Below are 19,964 nucleotides of genomic sequence, written 5' to 3'. Positions count from 1 at the left end.
GCGACAAGCGATTTTCCCCATCACAAAATGTTGACGATGCGTAGTACAATGATCATAATGCAGTGTGGCTAACGTAACTAACCCGCATTTTTCACGCTAGTAATGTTAACTGCGATAATCTGCAAGTGATGTATTTAATCTTCCATCAGTACGGGTCGTGTTTATCGTTGCAGAAGGCCCTTTTTAAAAGATAGGTTAGCCGAAGGCATATCGGATGGCCCTATTGCATGTATTCTCGTTAAAGACGTTGGTAGCTTTCAATTTGGCTGCAAGAACGTAGCCCAGTTCATTGTCAAAATAAACTCTAGAAAGAAAACGCTATACGTGTATAATCAATGCTATGATGTCACCATGTAGTTTTCATTAAAATCTTGCTGGAGGCTAATACTAATATGAATGCCATTTGTTAAGTGTTCGTGACAACCCTAATACAGACAAGTGCTCATCACATCAACCATAAACCAACAGCAGATATCTGGCTTCCAAAGGTTGCCATCGTTCAAGACCGGGTAAATAAACTGGACTGGACAAACTATGAACATTAAGTAGCTTCTCAGCACATTTTACAAAAATATAATTTAAAAATCTATCCTACATACTGTCAAGTAATGCCAAATGTAATAAAATGACTATCTAAAACTCTTGTGATATTAGTACTATATGATTTTAGAGTAAAAGAGTCCAAAAGCATATAACATTATAAATAGCTATAAGCCTATATGGTTTAATTTGGGATGCGATTATGAGGGGGTCCTCGGAAAATGTTCTGCCCTTTGAGGGGTCCCTGACCCCATAAAGTTTGAGAACCCCTGATCTAATGGACTTTAAATAACATTATAACGGCCTTGTTCCTGTACTATGCAACAGCAAACGGAAAATTGTACAATAGCCTACAGCACGGGAGGGCGCTAAAACTCCATCCAAGACTGAGCCACGGTTCTGCTCGTGAGTAGTACAGGAAAACACAGGAAACCGCCTTGTGTTGAAAAATGTGAAAGTCCTCGACGCCTTACCATTGGTTTTATTGGCCAGTTTCTGCTCTACAAATTTTGAAGAATATCGTGGTTGGCTCAAGACACCTTCACTCAGCGTGTGGGCAGAGTCTCACTGGAAGGAAGTGACTGGATGACAGCATTTCAGTACAATACGAACGTTTCACAGTGTTATGAAGTGGCAAGAATTAACTTTCAAAATACAGTGACATTACAAGAGATTTCGCTCAGTTATACAGTCTAAACACTGGTCGGAATTAAAACAACCAAGTCATATCAACCGAAGAAAGGATTTCCCTGCGGGCAAAAACACTCTGTAAAGGAGGTGGAGGGGCACTTTGCTATTGTTCTGGCTAGCTTTCTAAGCGGCTAGTGTATTCGTGAGTGAATTTTGTTTGGCTATATGGCTACGAATTTTGAACCAATTTACGGACTTTCTGAAGACGAAGTAAGTGAATTCTTGCGCTCGACAATGTTATAACGTTATGATTCAAACACTTGTGCTTTCTCCATCAACTGTTATTAGGTAGCCATTGCCTAGTTGAAGAACTCAGTGTTATTTGCAGTCACATATTAATCTTCACTAGCATTAGCTGTCTATAAGTTAGCTAGCTTCAAGATGTTAAACTTCGTTCATATCGTATCAGTGAAGTGGCCAGAATGCCAAGCTTGCTAGCATAGGAAGCTACTATTTACCATAGAGTGTACGTTAAGTGTCTCAATCTACGTGCGCTATGTAATAATTAACTAGCTAGCTAACAAGCAGTGTCCATACATGTTCAATTGCTGGAAGAATACGTTCTTATTTTGCTATATTAAATTATTCCTAGATACGAGCAAGTTAGCATGTGTAAGACTACCAACGTTAGCTATGTTGGGGTTCTGCTGATGACTTATCGACTAGGCATGCAAGTTTAACCTGAACGTTCCATGGTCTACAAGTTAGGATAACGTTAGTCTTTAACTCAAGGCTAACGAGCTAAAGTAAGCTATGTTCTCACCACTGTCAGTCAGTTTATTATGACGATTATGCTCGCTAACGTTTTATGCCATGTACATTGCAGAAAGATAACATAGTGCTATGTAACGTTATTTGGAAAAATTGGTAGAGAAATAGCTAGCTACCTTAGCTGTTGCTAACTATTTTATCTAGCTAACATCTCCATATTGTATAGTGTCAATGGCCCTGTACGGGTTGCTAATATTGTGACAGCTGGCAAAAGTTGAAATACAGTTCTTATTTGCTAATGTTATCGTTGATAGTGACCGATATCTCAAGTGATTCAGTACGATGCTTGGCTGATACTAGCTGCCCAATGTAACTTAACTTTACCCATTCACGTTAGAGTAGTACCTCTATGCAGAATGAACAGGATGGCAGTCAAATATCCTGTCTAGACAACAGCATCTTCCATAGAGAGTGTGATGTGTCAAGAAGGCTATCAGTAGCGCGCTAATATTTCACGTTGTGCGTTACACTGCTGTCGGTGTTGTATTAAAATCAAAATAATACATAATAATCATTGTTAATTATGGAGGTGAACTCTGGTGATGGTAACATGAGATTGATGTTACGTCGAGAGTATGTAGAACTCGACGGTGCACAAACCAGAGCCTGTCGTGGATGAAGCCTCAGCTCTGTAGCATTCAGAAATCCAGGTCAGCTGAAGTGTGGCGAACTGTGGGGATGGACTCAGTCTGCAGTTGCCCACGGCCCATTGCAGAAAGTGCCAGGCTTTATTTGTGGCGCCATTGCTTTGGCTACTGCCTTGTGCGTTGATGAATGCCGTAACGTTAAGGAAATATGAAATCATTATATGCATGATATTAAAATGCTGCGATGATCAATCAGAGTTCATTTTCTTCACGGACCGATCTTAAACGCATAGTTTCAAATGAATGTTGAAACTAATGTTGAAAATGAAATACAGTCTAAACAGCATACATTTACATGTTAGGCCTACATCTCTGTAGGTCCTACCCTCTAATCTCCAAGAAGGCTGTTAAATGAACATCTGATTGGGGGCCAAGCAGCAAAATTACCTTTTCTTGTTGACACCAGTTACAAAAGCGGAACTATAGTTAGTGCACTATTGCTACGGAATTAGTAGTTTGAATACTGTTACCATGGATACATTTTCTGTAGATTTCTTTCCATATGGTTTATATATGTAACGTTAGTAAACCACACAAAGGTTTGTACAATTGTTTCAGTAATCTCCCTCCACAAATTCTGTGCCATCTGGGAATCCCTATGCTGGGATTGTTTATGGCTTGTTCAGAGCCACTATTTTTATTTCCAATTTACAGTAGAGGGTGACACGGCAGTGGATTTTCACTCCTGTCTGATCCCACTCCCGCAAAAATACTGTCCTATGACAGAAGAAATGTGTCCCATCTGTCCAGTCCCAATCCCGTTTCTGTGTGTTTTTTTTTTAGGGGGGTAGTCTTTAGGCAATGCAATGATTTAAATTACTTTTTGTTCTACTGCACAGAATTCACACCATTTGATCAGTACATTGACTCGATACTTGACCACCTCCGGCACCTTACGCTTCACACAAGAGATTATTATTTTGGGCTACATTTTGCTTACACCTGTCTCTGAAGGCTACTCGTCTTTTCCCATCATCATTTCAAAAATAATTCTGTCAAAACAAGATCAGGAGGGTCATAGGCACTAGGAAATTATTCTCTACTTTCAAATCTCTCATTAGCCCTCAGCCTCCTGCACCAGCCACCTCCCTCTCTGCTGATAACATGTCAAATAAAAAGTGGCGGTGATCATTGACTAATGCACTAAAGCACCCAGACACAGGCTGACTCTTCTAGGCAATGGTGAATCACTCTTCTTAGAGAGAGATATCCAAATCCCTGATCTGGAAGATTCCTACTATATAGGCCTATGTTTTGGACCCCGTTGCGATCAACCTCTTTCAGGCTCTGAACTACAGTCATCAGTTCTTATCTGGGTGGGTCTTCCAGCAGACTTTCACACTGAATCACCAAATCTGGCCCTGCTGTGGTTAGGGTTGGGTACCGAGTAGGGATGGGCATAATTGATCGACGATCGATTAATTGATCATTAAGAAATTCGTCGAGGACATTTCTTTTTTCATCGATAAAACGAATGCATGTTCTGTTGCGTAGTGTGCGTGTAATTTATTTATTTTAGGGCTGTCAAAGTTAACCCGTTAATCTATGAGATTATTGTGGCCGAGATTAATGCGCTAAAATATTTTAACGCAGTTAACGCAATTTTGTTTACTTCCGGTGTGCGTTGACCCATGACACGAAACCGCCGCGTGCCTGCAGTCAGTTAGATAGGAGAGACCGAGACGGTAGTTGAAGATGGAGAGAGCTGAGGGATTGTTGGGCGTTAAGTTTCTGTTTAAGAGGCAAAATGACGGAACAATCGACAAAACTAAAGTTGTATGTGGCATTTGTCAAGCTGAATGTAGCCATCACTGAAGCAGCTCGTCTTTAAATTATCACCTTAATACAAAGCACCCGACAGAAAGCAGTCCCAGGTTAGATGGTCGCCAACCCACACTCCACGACTTCTCTAGGAAAATAACTAGACCAGTCCGTGAAAAGGTTACCAACGCTGTAGCAGTTTGGTTTGTCGGTGACTGTCGGCCCATCAACATAGTTGAAGACGGTGGGCTGACTGAGGTAATTCGAATTGCTTCAGGGGACAATTTTTACCGTTGAGGGGCACCATTGTGTCTCTCATACATTCCTTGTATGACTGCGAGAGACCACGAAAAAAAATACAATTAAACAACAGTGTCTAAAATACACGTTGTCTGAAGTGATTATTCGTTAATTTATAAGATTTAGTCTTTAGAAGAAAAACAAACTTTTAATCTAGATTAATGAATTCCAAAATGTGAGATTAATTAGTTAATTTTTTTAAATCTATTGACAGCCCTAATTTATTTATAATCTGATTTTATTTTGGAGAAAAAATAAAAACGAGGGTCAGTTGTGTTTATGAGCACCGGCTTCTAGCTGTCGGCTCCGCTGCTTAAGAGTACAGCAGCGCATATTTTCAAGTGTAACCATTGAACGGATCCTGTTTAACTGCCACAAGAGTTGTTCATCTTGTAATAAAGATCTCAATGAGGTAACACACTGTGTTTTTTTCTATTTTCACTGCATTTTAATATAGCCTATAAATAGTGAATTAATTAATGATTAATTGAAAATCGATCGTTAATTCTCCCGACGATCGATTAAGAGAATTTCATCGAATGCCCATCCCTAGTACCGAGAACCGGTTCCAATATGGCACCGGTTCCAATACAACCGGTACCTACCCGGACCGAAATGCAATGCAGATTTCGGTGCTTCCTTTTGGTGCCTGAGCCGATTGAAATAAATAACAGCAACAAATCATGCAAATCAAACAATATTGCTTTGGTCACATTTAAATAATTCATTACGTTTTGTTGGGAAAAAAAGAGGATAAAATAAAATAAAAATCGCATATTAAATCGCAATCGCAATATTGGGGGGGAAAAAATCGCAATTAGATTATTTTCCTAAATCGTTCAGCCCTAATCTGTATGAATTACTTTTTCTTGGTCACAGGTTGCTAGGCTGATTTCGAGGGGCACATTTAAAACTGCCCCATCTCCCCAAACTTTGGCCTGTGTCGCTCACGCTCATTGGTATTTCCATAGCAACAGTCTTATAACAGCGAAGAGCAGGCAGCATTTCACAGAGCAAGCACAAACAGAGCTAGCCATCAATTTAACAGAGAAAATGCCGGAAGGTAAACGGTCAAAAGTGTTGCTGTATTTCGCACAAAAAGCAGCAAATGCAACTAAACAATTGCGTGTAAAGAGGGAAGGGGAGAGAAGGCAAGAGTCACAAGCAGATCAGCAACTGCAGACTGAAGACTGAACGGAGATGCCAGCAAAACTAAACCTAATCTCTTAAAGGGGCAGTACAAGTTCTCACGTACTCAGTGTGTTCAAATAACAAGATTAAGTATAAACAAGATAGAAAAGATAGGTATAAAACAAATCAGAAAATAGTGAAATTTCATGAAATAAATGCAAAAAAAATAATACATTTTTGACTCAGAAGGCAAATATGCTCATATTTCTGCAAAAGAATTGCTGAAGTTTGAAGCTGTAGTGTACAGAGTGTGTGTGTGTTTTGTATTTATTTATATTTATTTAAGTATGCTGTAAACTGTTGTTAACAGTTAATATATTGTTCATAGTTTGAAGTAAAACAGGTTGAAGCTGTAGTTTGAAGCCAAGTGTGTTGTATTTATTTATATTATTAGTATGCTTTAAACAGTTAATATATTGTTTCATTTGAAGAAAAAAATGTGCCTTGGCAATACAAAAAGCCTTTTTTTAATGTCGTCAATCGTTGTTTTGTGTTTTATTTATTTTTTAAGTATCGGTTCAGGCACCGTTTAGGCACCGGTATCGTTTTAAAAGTATCGTTTTAGAAAAAAAACGATACCCATCCCTAGCTGTGGTTAGCGATTCTTATCTTTTTGAACGATTGTTTTAAGCGTCATGATGGGGACATATGACCAAGTCTCATTACTTCTTCACTGGGTTATATCAAGGCACAGTGTTTGGTCCACTTCCCCTTTCAATGTACTGAGATTAAACAGTATGAAAATTCGATATCATGGTTATAGTGACCAAATGTGCTGAATAGAGCAAAGTGAAATAGCCTAGATATGACATGGCAGTTAAACTGGATCATTGTGGATTAAACTGGACGAGTCCTAAACACCATTTAGACAGGCAGAGGTGTCTCTTGTGATAGACACTGCTCACAGTGATATGAAAGTGACAGTGATATGCTTAAGTGAATCAGTTGCTTAGACCTGCTTAGAATGCTATTGATCTACGTCTTGGATAGCAGAGACCTCTTACACTAACGTAATAAATCGAGTTGGGGTTGAAAGCTTTCTTGCCTTCAGTCATGTCATTACAAAGCACTGTCTATGGGTACTTGACAAATGGAAGTGAAACAGTATTTCATTTTCATAAGGATTTCATGAAATTTCTTTTTCAGGCCACTGGAAAAAACTGAGAAATAATTCTGGGTGAAATCCAACAATTTGTAACACTAAAGAACATGATCGATTTATTTTACTCACAAAAATGAACTACGTTAACAAAAATAAATGAAGATTAAATAAAAGACTAGTCTAGATAAATAAAGATAACAAATATAAAAAATTTCATCTGAGTTACTCTGCTTCGTGGATGCCAGGATTGTGTGTTTCAGTGGCATTATCATTGAACCTATTGGCAGCTGTTCAGTGCTCAACAAAGTTGTCACTGTTTTTAGGGAAACATCTATTCTATTCTATTCTATCCAATACATTTCTTCTTAACTTTTTCTTAACTGCTTTCAAGAATGAGGTCCAATGTCCCTAATGTTCCTCTTAAAGCAGGGACGTGCGGTCACGGGAGGCAGGGGAGGCAGAGCCTCACCTGTCATCATGAAAATATTGATATTCAATCAATTTAGAACGATGGAACTATTGTAGAAATATTCAATCAGTTTAGAACGATGGAACTATCGTAGTGATATTCAATCAGTTTAGAACGATGGAACGGTGACTCCTGAGGGTTAAAAAGTATATTTACATTTTTTGAAAGTAGAGCCATCACACCACAGGACTAACAAAAATGGCCAAATTCATCGTTTGACAGAGAGTATGAAATTTGAAAATGTAATAAGAGAATAAAACACACCTTCCAACCTTTCACATGAGTCAAATATCCGGGGATGTCCTGGTAGTTGCTTGACAAATGGACCCCTGTAGTTTTCAGTGAAACTGCCTATTTAAAAAAAAAAAACACCTCATCATCCATGTCACAACACAGGACAGCATTTACGTAATTGAATCTACTGCCTTGAGCATTTTAAAACTTTATATTGGTAAAATAATATGTATAATGCCAAAAGCCTTGCTCACTGAATGTTATGTGAAGGTTATACAGACGTGGAAAAAATGATTGGTACCCTTCATTTAAAGAAGGAAAAATCCACAATTGTCACTGAAATAACTTGAAACTGCAAAGCTCCAGTTTTGTCTCGTCTGTCAAAAGGACATTCTCCCAGAAGCCCTGTGGCTTGTCAATATGCATTTAGGAAAATTCCAGTTTCGCTTTTATATGATTTGCTTTCAACAGTGGTGTCCTCCTCGGTCAACTTTGGCTCAAACAGCGACTGATGGTGCGATCTGGCACTGATGTACCTTGACCTTGGAGTTCACCTCTAATCTCTTTGGAAGTTGTTCTGGGCATCCGTCTCTTCAATTTGTCATCAATTTTCCTCTTGCAGCCACGTCCAGGGAGGTTGGCTACAGTCCCCTGGACCTTAAACTTCTGAATAATATGTGCAACTGTTGTCACAGGAATATCAAGCTGCTTGGATATGGTCTTATAGATTTTACCGTTAACATGCTTGTCTATAATTTTCTTTCTAATCTCCTGAGACAACTCTGTCCTTTGCTTTCTGTGGTCCATGTTCAGTGTGGTACACACCATGATACCAAACACCACAGTGACTACTTTTCACCCTTTAAATAGGCAGACTGACTGATTACAAGTTTGAAGAAGCCTGTAATGCTAATTAGAGGACACACCTTAGTTTAACATGTCTCTATGGTCAAATTATTTTAAATCTTTTCTAGGGGTACCATAATTTGTCCAGGCCAGTTTAATTCGTTTTTTTTAATTATTATTCTGTTGAACCACAATTCAAAAGCAATGTGATTTTCATTAGTTAATTTTCAGTATTTTTTTTATTTATTATTACTTTTGTCAGTTTCAAATTATTTCAGTGACCATTGTGGCTTTTTCTTCCTTTAACAGAAGGGTACCAACAATTTTGTCCACGTCTACTACTTCATTTATACTACAGTCACATGACAGGACTTGCATGTTTGCCTTAAAATAAATACTAAACTAAACGCATCAAAACAGTGACCTAAAACATTCTATTTTGAATTAGTAATGATTTTATAATTTTGTTTGCTTGATTACGATAAAATCAGTCGCCTGTCATCCACCCTTATGTAAAATGCCAAGGCTATGTGTGTTAGGTGGAGATAGGGGAGCACTAACTACACTGAGGTCTGTATTGTGTAATCATTCCTAAAGGCCCTGTCACACCATGACGTTCTGGTCAACGTTCTCTGAACTTTCTAATCGTTCAATTTCGAGCGTTCTAGGGCGATGTGGACACATCTGGCGTGTGACTTAACGAAAGAATAGCGTAGGACTGACGCATGACTACTAGCGTGGGACTCACGCATGAGGAGCATGTAACAGCGACACTGGTGCGCGACAAACGTGTGCTGACGTGTCTGCTACTAGCGCTGCTGCAGGTAAGAAGATGATAAATGCTGCTGAAAGTAAGAAGAATACAAAGCCTCTTTCACTAGCAATGTCTTCGGACGAAGATTTACTGTTATTATTACTGTCACTTACGAAATAACGGGCGTTATTCCTGGGGTTTTATGTTATTAAAATAAATTATTTAAATTTGACACTGAATTTGTGTTTCTCAATGTTTATTATTAGAAAACATCAACACATCCACACACATTGTCCATGTCACAAGAGTCTTCGTATCATATCCATCTGCCATGGAACAGCACCAGCTATAACAGTGCTCAGCTATGTTCAAGTTCAGTACATCTACTTCATGCTGGGCTCAAGCAAGCATATATACCCTCCACTCCGCTTTTCGCTAGATTATGCAACGACCTTGCATGACATGATAGCATTGCATATGTAGATGTATAGTGCACAGAATAACGTTTGCAATGATGTAAGTTGCGTTTGTTGATCACGTATGGTTAATAACATATTAATTGTAGAAGGGACATGATAAAATCAAGATCTTCCCTTGGTGAAAAAACTTTCGCCGATATCTTCCTACGAGAGATGGGTTAGGTGCACAAATTTCCCTGGATCATAGAGGATGTTAGTAGGCATGTCCAAACTAAAATTCACGTCTCAGGATTTTTTGCTGCGCACATAAGTTATTTCGGGTGCATCAACTGTACTCAGTCTACCCTACCAAGGACTGACTACCATAGCCAAACGCGTGCAAAGTTAATAAAACGTTCCACGAAAGTTCTCCAGCGTTTAAATTAAACATTGAAGAACGCTGATCTCCATGAGAACTTTTGTGCATGTTCAAAACTTTTTTTTTTGGACCAGCGTTCTCCTCCGATCACCGACGATTACCGACGATTACAGCGTTCACCAGCTTTCACACAAAGCTCTTCTGGCGCAATACCAGCGACCATGGATGATTACCAACGTTTCCTCTAACATCATAGAACGTTGACCAGAACGTCATGGTGTGACGGGGCCTTAAGGAGTGGAAAAATCCTAACAACTAAAATTGAATAGCATAGGCCTTCTAACTCGCTACAAAGTGCTGTCATAACTGTGTTAAGCCTCTCAGCTCATGCAGGCCCTACTGTTTGCATATCATAAAAAAAAGATATGCATGGCTGATTCCCAGACAAACACGGTGTTCTTGGAACACACACACCCATGAGATCCAACTCTTTGAAATATCAAACATAGAATCAGTGTGAGTTCAGTCTTAGGCTTGGGCTTTTCTTCACAGTGTGTATTTACTGAGTTACAAACAGGAAAACAAAACATCATTTCTAGTCTGTGTTGAGTTGCAGAACTGTCTGTCACTTACGGTGCAAACCCATGACACCGTTACGAGCGACGCGATATTCTAAATCCCATGCATTTCAACGGGAGCCAATCCATTGTGACGTAGACCACCGTTTTGGGCGACGCGACCGATAAAAGTTGGAAAAAGTTGAATCTTATGCAAATGAGGGGCGATTTTTCCCGGCAGCGGCCAATCAGATTGTTTGGTGTTGTCTCTGACGGTTTGAAAATGATATTTCCACACGCTACAACACGCCCACTCAAAGCGATGGAAGCGTATCGCGTCGCTGTCATGGGTTTGCACCGTTACTGACAATCTGACACTTAATCATACCCAAGTAGATATTCAAGTTATGATACCTGCAAATATAGTAGTTTACAGTTGTAATATTTGATTATATTTGTTGCACATTTAACTTACCCACATTTCACAGAAGTAGATATGTGGAGATGCTTTTGGGAAAAGGCAAAAGAGACTGTTTAACCCATACAAGTCCATGACTGAGATTATCTTGCATTTGCGTTTTACTATAAATCCATAGAAGTGTTCTTGCTCCTCCCTTTCTCTCAAAAGGGGAGGAGACAGATCAAAGCAATCAACTTATTTACACTTAATTGTATTGTGTGTTTTGTTGTGTCTGACCTTCCTGTTGTGGTGTCAACCTATAATATGAGCTATTGAACTTTTACTGTTGCAAGTTTTCACACAACCTTTCCCAAAGAAATCAGATGTTGAAATATTCTGTCCAGTAACCAGACTAAATATAGTATGATAAGAAACCAGCCACATGTCAAAAACGACATGGCACACAATCAAATAGCCTAATGGGTATCAATGAACTCCCCCAGAAATATACAATGAATAAAAAAAGTAGCATTTTTCCAAAATCCAACTTCCATTATCAATAAAAGAATAAAAACTACATGCATGTAAAAAATTAATCTAGCTGATGTTGAAGGCTTAGGCCTACACAAAGTATGACTGCAAATTGTCATCATTTCAAACCGATCACAGTAAAGTCAGAGGCCCTTTTTCCTTATGATACTAAATATAGGTCTAGTCTTTGTACCTATATGGGTTAAGCTAAACAAGAAGAGGCCTGAGGGTTGGGGTGTAGATAAGGATATGTTTATGATGCACTATGAGGTGAGGGTTGGCTATCGTTTTTCAGCTGTAGTTGTACTGAGTGACTGTTATCTTCATGTGGGGAAGCTTGCATAGCCTGGTTTCTTCCATGTTCCTTGGGAACCAAGCAGATAGGCCCCTGACCCCCCTAGGGCTCCCATCTGTACCTGCAGGTAATGCTTGAAAGGGTCCTTGACCTAATAAATGTCTGAATTCAATAGGCAATGTCAAAAGCCTGCACCTTGAAACTATTGGAATTTTAAATTGTGTTCAAGTTAATTCTGTCTCTTCAGTGACATTGGGAAAAAAAATTATATTTATCATTTAAATTAAGAGTATAACTTTTCTCTATGTTGTTGTCCATCTTGGTAACACATCTTACACTGACACTGTTCCTAGCAAAGGCTGTAATGAGCTTATATCTTGTTTGATAGCAACTGCAGTATGTAGTACTTTGCAGTATTATGGGAGAGGAGTTCAAATGTAACACAGTTGTGTGTGTGTGTGTGTGTGTGTGTGGCCTATAGACTGCATTACACAGTAGGAAAGTGTGAAACACAGTAATGTTTTGTTTCAAAGTCTTTTTATTTGATTAAAGTCATTAATTTGTGCCTGGTTTCGGTTAAACTTGCATGTTGTTGGAGTCCGGTTACTGTCAGACTTGGTCAGTTAAAGCCTTGTGGTGCGGTTTGTGCACAGAATACTATTTCCTTTAAAACCCTGGGCTCATAATACAAAGCTCTCTTTGAATTAAGGTATGCATAGTTTTTTTTTTTTTTTTTAAATCATCGTCTTGTGAGTGATGGTCTTTCGGTTACCCCAGTTATGAGTAGAATTAGACCCACAGAGTTAGTCAGTAACATTGCTAGACATGTCAGGCTTTGTTCATTGGTTGTTGTTGACATGCTCAGGTTTCTGGTTTCTTAACATTCTCTTTTTCTACTGCAGAATGAATCTCGTGTTCTCCGTGTCAAGGTCATCGCTGGCATTGATCTGGCCAAGAAGGACATCATTGGAGCAAGGTGAGTATGAAAGGGGTGGAGCTGTGCCACGACTACACGAAGGGGGGTAAAGCAGGTTGGGTTTAAGCCGAGTAAAACGCTCAGCAATTCTTTGGAACAGCGTCAAGAGCTTTTATATAACACCACATGTGAAGCCACGCTCACCTGTTAGACTTTAACCCCAAACACAGATACTCTGTTTTTTTCTGTACAGGGACCTTGTCCCAATCGGGTCCACTATCATTTGTGATTCGGACAACAATGGCAAATTTTACCCCTTCAGTAATCTCTGAAAATAATTTCTGTAAAAACTAAAGAGGGATCAAGATTTACCATTGACTTACTGGGTTAGCAGCAGGAGAGCACGGGAGGGAAGGCTCGTTGTAAGGCCAGAGCTGTTGCATGAGGTCTGTGTGACCCCAGTCAGGCCCTTTGCACAAGGGCTGAGGCTGTAAATAAATCCAGTTTAGCGCAGAGATAAGTAACTGTGTATTTGCTCCATGGTGTGCCTTCGTGTCCCTCTCTGTTGTTGCACTCGCCAACACAGCCACTGTTTTTACTATGTAGCCATGCTGTCACCTTCAGCTGTGTGAAGTACATTACTTTCATACATCAGCATGGGACATTCCCTTGTACTCCTGAGAAGATTGTTTGAGAATGAGCTTCTTTGATCTCATGGTCTTCAACAGGATGCATACAACTCACACAAAGGCCCTCCTTTTAAATCATAAATGCATTCACTTGAACCAAATGAACACCAATGAACCAAAGCCTCCAAACCAAAATCACATACACATGGTGAAAAATACTGTACTTTTCCGTTATTGATTTATATTTCCCTGTGGATTGTTTATGTTCAGTATATTTTATAGCTTTCCTGTTACACATACATTCATTCAGACAAATGTATTACTGCACAGCCTGGGAGATAAGGTGTCTGGCAGCAACCCTGGGCTGAAGAAGAGGAAGTTATCATAGTAATAACCACCAATAAAACATGGATTAAAGTTCCCTGGCACTGTGCTGGAATTACAGCGTAGGGCTGTTTTAAATAGATAACTTAACTGTAGGCTTTTTTTTAACTGATGCGTAGCAAGAATATATGAAAATGTCAACAGGCAGCTGGCTGAAAGCAAAGAAGTAGTAGGCTTACCTTTTATTGGTAACTTAACTGACCGTGGTTACATGGATTCGAATAACTGCCTTAGTCGGACTGAAATCGCATTATCCGTTTCATGTAAGCACCTTAGTCGGATCGTAGTCGGACCGCACATAGTCGGACTAACACCCCTGGATAACTCGATCCGATCCAGTTGATAGTTCGACTATTGCGGCATGTAACGGTGAATTGGATAAGGAACTGGACTTTGCGTCTTTGCGCATGCTTGAGATCCCGCCGCCCTCCTCCCTCCCTCCCTGCCAAGTCGTGACCCGGAAGACGAAAGAGACGATACGTTGTCTCAACTGTACATACTAACATACTTTATGAATATCCTGCAGACTGTCTCACAAGCTTATTCTTGTTGACTATGAACAAACATAACAGAAGAGGTCCGAAGATATGAGTACCTTTACAACCCCTCCTTAAAAACGTATAAGGACGTTCAAATTACGATACTTATGTGGTGCCAGTGTTGACAAAAACGTTGACTGCGACTGTTTGGACAGAACGCGCTAATTCACCGAACAAATACTTTCATATTAATTTCCCACCACTTGTTAGTCATGTCATCCATTCATATCGATGTGAATCAATCAATACTAATACATCTTTAACTGTGATGTGTTTTTGTTTCATTTCACAACGTATTTACTGTATAATCAACGATAGCAGGTGCCCGCTTGTAAACAGTCCACATTTTATTTGCTTAAAACACACAGCAGTACTGTCAAATCAGAAAGCAAATCAGCTGTCAAAGGGCTGTTACCTGACCAAATACCTTTCAAACTCGCCTTGCGCATTGTCATATCTATAACTAGCCTACTGGTACGTACAAAAGGAAAGCCCACCCGCGAAAATCATGTGTGCGCTAACAATTGTCTGGCGCCAGGTCTTGGGTAGGAGGCATGTTGTTCCGGGGATATTTAGTTAAATGGTCCGCGAATTTTTTTTTATTGGCTAAGTGGTCCTTGGTCTGAAAAAGTTTGAGAAACACTGCTTTATAGACAATAACGATCATACACTCCCATTGCACTCAAACAACCACACTCAAACGAGGAGATATTGTATCAATTAGCCTATTAAGTACTGTATTTATTGATTGCAAAGAGTTCAACGTTACAGCAACATAACTTTGCTCCGGTCGCTAAATCTGATATATCCGTGTGCATCATCGCTCTCCCTCTCTCTCTCTGCCACACCCACCCTGTAACCTACGTGTTTATACATTATAGAAGCAAGACCATTATATTGTAACAAATCACGGAAGCGTGGTATATTTGCTATGGCTTTTTATTAAACACTAAAACACAACACACTGTCACAATGGCACAGGCTTTATGCCCTGGTGCAAGTTACCACGAACAGACTGTGCTACCGTCACCCACCTGTATAAGCTCTGCCCCAACACAGAACAACGACATGTAATTAGAACGGTAAGGAACATATAGGGAACGTCGTTGAGCTAGTGCATCACAGAGTATAACAGTATGCGCCCGCTGCACGGCATTACGGGGCGACTATGCCGGGAAGTTAAAATATTCTGGTTTAAAGTTAATGCTTGTGAAATCAGCTGTCACTCGGCTATTACCTGACCAATACCTGTCAGACTCGGTCATACTATTCACAACTAATATGTCCTTCATTCTATCAAATATGATGAAATTTGGTATTGTGCCCGCGAGGCACGCGTGACTTTAGTTGTGTTCGGTTATCTGGCGCTGGAAAAAACCACGAATTAGTACTGTCAAATCAGAAAGCAAATCAGCTGTCACTCGGCTATTACCTGACCAATACCTATCAAACTCGGTGATACTATTCACAACTAATATGTCCTTCATTCTATCAAATATGATGAAATTTGGTATTGTGGCCGCGAGGCACGCGTGAGTTTAGTTGTGTTCAGTTATTTGGCGCTGCCCTCTAAAGACAGAGACGTGACAGGTGGATCGAGATATTTTCCCGTAAATACCTTTACCTAAATACCTTTATAGACAACATCGATCATACACTCCCATTGCACTCAAACAACCACACTCAAACGAGGAGATATTGTATCAATTAGCCTATTATGTATTGTATTAATTGCACAGAGTTCCAGTGGCGCCTGCAGCCGTACGCACTGTGCGTACCTTCTGCTACGCGAGAAGAAGAAAAATATATCATGAACGCATATTTATTAAAATGGGGAAACTATAAAATCGGAGTACAGACAACTAATGCCCAGCGTTGACGATGCAGATACAGAGCTGGAAACAGCTAAATGAGTTACGCAGTGAACTTTATCAAGCCCTGGAAAGTTCGGCAAATTTCTAGCCAAACATTCATTGCGTCCTGAAGGTTTGTATCTATCTACGAAAAGACTGACTGGACTTGCTCTCATGAATATTCACACAGATTTGGAAATCGACAGCGAAGAAGTACTAAAACAATTTGATGCAACTGGCAGAAGGGCAATGCGTTTAGGCTGTAACCCATTATTTGCGCGCGTGTGTGAATGTGCATGCGTTTCTCTCGCCTTTTATCTTTCACCTTTGAATAATGTAACTTATAAACACATCGGCCTGGCAGAAACAAACAAACAAACAACCCAAGAGGCAACACGCATTTCTGGACCGATGAACAGACGCGATTCATGCTCAATCAACTGTTGTTGTTATTGGTAGTGGTGAAGAGGTCAAGCGGAAAGGGCTGTATCACCACTAGTTGTAATAAAAACAGCGCCACCTATCGTATCGGATATGACATGCTTTCGGCCAATGATTCGATTTATTCACTGCCATGTACATTGGGATAATAGCACCTACCCTCGAAAGAAAGCATAGTCCGACTAAGCAAAGATTCGAATTATACCATCATGTAAACACACTGACTGTTACGGTTCATTGTTTCTGAAATAAGAGGCCTGACTGCTATGTTCCCAGCAAACTTGAAAAAAAAGAAAATATTAAGCCATGGTTTAACTGCACTATAGGCTGAGTCCTTGTTTACCTGAAATGTGCACTTTATAATTTTATTTTGTACCGCCCTGTTTGGCAATGGTGGTTTTCAATAAAATAAAACATTTGCATTAAGCAAGCCAATCCACTTTTCCATGTTGATAAGGGCATTAAAATAAAAATAAAATGATGGAAAAAATAAATAAATGAAGGGACATTTAGAATAGATACAAATTTGCGATTAATCGCGATTCATTTTGAGTTAACTATGACATAAATGCGATTAATCGCGATTAAATATTTTATTCATTTGACAGCACTAATATATATACATACATACATACATACATACATACATACATACATACATACATACATACACAGGCTACTTGATTAAAACAAATGAATAGGCTATTCGCTTTGTTTTCATAATCATTGCAATCATTATTGCCACCTACACTGTTTGGAGACCAACAGAGGAACAAGGTTGAAATTGATTTCTGAAAGGAGTATTGGATGTTCTTTCTGGCTTTGAAAGTTGTGCTTGGACTTGGGGACAATTACCAGACAGGATGATAAGATTACACAGTCACACATTTCATTACATTTATGCAATTACTTGTTTTGTATTGATGTTTGAGAAAGCCAGTGGATTTTCTTGCTTTTCTGTAATGATCCTGCTTCCTGCTTCTTGGGATGTGCTTTCCTCTCAAAATCTCTGGAAACCTCTCCAAGAACCACACCTGCAACTCACCTTTATCTTGCCAACCAGCATTTTAGTTCTTCATTAATGTTCTTCTCCAAAAAGTTTGTGTTGACAAATTGCATGCACGATAATGCACTACGCTACCCAAAAATAGACGATCCAACGCCCACGAGCTAAGGCAGTAAGGCACAGCAATGCCCAGAACTCAACTCACTTACACACACTCACACACACACACACACATACATATATACACACACACACACACACACACACACACACACACACACACACACACACACACACACACACACACACACACACACATACATATATATATATATATATATATATATATACACACACACACACACACACACACCCCAGCACATGGCTGCTCTTGTGGTAGTTGCACATTGGGTGAAAATGTACACAATGAGCCCCTTTGTTCACATGATGTGGTTAATATGCAGTGGCAATAGTAGTCATGACTCCTATACATTAAATGATATAAACAATAATCATGTAAACGATATGTAAGTTAATAATGTTTACCTATACCCTGTAGAATTCAGCTCCAAATATAAATTCTCTGCTTTTTTGCCTTTATCAGCTAAATCTACTCTTTTACAGATAAATGTGCGAAAGTGTGCGACACAGCGACCAGTCATTGTATGTATGCGACACAAAAAGAAGGTGAAACAGTAGAACTGGCTAAAGTGTCGACTCTAAATAGTGCTGGTTGTTCCAGGTTAACTGTTAAACTACTAGGGTCACCATTGATTCCTCCTATCCTGGGGAAAAATGTTTGAAGGTGGTGCTTGAAAATGTGTGTGTATGTGTGTACATTTACAATGACAAAAAGGAAGTGAGTACTATTTATGTAAAATATATATATATATATAAAAAAAAACCTCACTGATCACTACTAACTATGTCAATGGTTTTCTCAAAAGATGCAATGATTAGGTGTATACTGCAGGAAGTATGCAGCTCTTACTAGTGATTACTCTTAGAGGGCCAGATAGGATCAGAGATTATGTTCTCCCACCCGCCGTCTCATAAGTACCTCATTGTCCACTTTGTCCCTTCACTCCTCTCATCATTGTCTCTGTTCAGCTTCTCGACAAATGGCCAGTTGCTGTGGCAACATACTGGCAGGCGCCTGGCATGGCTGTCTATGTGGCACCTGAAGCTAAATGAGGCACTTTCTCTGACAGGAAGTGGCATTTAATGGGCTATCTTTTGCTCTAGAGCAAGAGCTAACAGTTTGGTAGACATAAGGATGAAACTGATTATGCTCCATTTCAACAGATTATAATTACGCTTTCAATTGGTAATTCCTGGGAATGGAAAAAATAATCTCCCCCTAAATACCATTTTAACTGTATATGACTGTAACCTGTGTGTGTGTGTGTGTGTGTGTGTGTGTGTGTGTGTGTGTGTGTGTGTGTGTGTGTGTGTGTGTGTGTGAGAGAGAGAGAAAACATAAAATAGTAGAGATCTGGAGTGACTGCAGTCACCAGGGTTGCTTCCTCTTTATCAGGAGCAGGGCCTCAGGTTAAGGGTGGATACCTTAACAAATCCATTCATTTATTCGGGCAGCATTTGGAGATTGGCATCATTGCTGGATGTACCATTTTATCGTTGGCCTTCATCATGGCAATTATTGGTAATTCTAAGGACATCTAAATGGGTTGTTTGTGGTGGAAGGCTGTAGGTTACCTCCCATCTGAGCTTATACTGATGACCTGACCACAGTGACCTCAACTGCTCCCTGTACCTGTTGGCTGTTAACCAAATTGAATCGCTTAAATGGGCAAGGTGAAAGTGAAACCTAGCAAATGTAGGAAGAGTCGTTTTATATTGATGGTGAGGGAAGTCCTTACATTTTTGAAAAACCTGTGAAGAGTTTAGGCAGGTGGTACAGACAACAGAGTGATCGAGGACAGGTTTCAGGATATGGCTTGGGCTGCTAAACGTGTATCTTAATAAGATATTGTTTGCTAGCTAGGTTAACCAACATATTCAATTATTAATACCATATCCAAAAGAGTGAATCATTGGTATCATACAGTCATAGATAATAATACAACAAACAAAAAATGATGTTCACCCTCTCTTATTATTTATTAAGAGAAAGGGTCTAGGTTGTGAGGTAAGGTGACACTCCCACTGGTGCATGCATACACATGAATGTGGGATTGAAGGGATTTATTTTCCAATACTGACCAGCGGAGTATACATTATCCAGCTTATTATACAGTTACTTGGTAAAACGATAAAACACATTCCTGAAATCACGTCGATATAAGTACGACCTCACATTGACATAACTTA

The 19,964-nt window shown here is 39.5% G+C and overlaps 1 protein-coding gene across 5 annotated transcripts in view; it reads left to right on the top strand.

Annotated features, from left to right (window-relative positions):
- Positions 1 to 944: 944 nt before the first annotated feature.
- nedd4l (NEDD4 like E3 ubiquitin protein ligase) overlaps positions 945 to 19,964 on the top strand; it is a 67,550-nt gene continuing 48,530 nt past the window's right edge. For 2 of the 5 annotated variants that reach the window (XM_031577734.2, XM_042709469.1), the window contains exons 1-2: positions 946 to 1,440; positions 12,768 to 12,841. In XM_031577734.2, coding sequence (XP_031433594.1) covers positions 1,396 to 1,440; positions 12,768 to 12,841 — 119 coding nt within the window. In that variant the 5' untranslated portion in view covers positions 946 to 1,395. Of the gene's footprint in view, positions 1,441 to 12,767; positions 12,842 to 19,964 lie in introns of all 5 variants that reach the window. The other 3 variants (XM_031577733.2, XM_031577735.2, XM_031577736.2) reach the window with 3 other exon arrangements.

This window comes from Clupea harengus, chromosome 12 (genome assembly GCF_900700415.2).
Source record: "Clupea harengus chromosome 12, Ch_v2.0.2, whole genome shotgun sequence".
In the NCBI taxonomy this organism is placed as follows: domain Eukaryota; kingdom Metazoa; phylum Chordata; class Actinopteri; order Clupeiformes; family Clupeidae; genus Clupea; species Clupea harengus.
The sequence above is the reverse complement of the archived record's forward strand: the minus strand, read 5'-3'. Positions and strand labels throughout refer to the sequence as shown.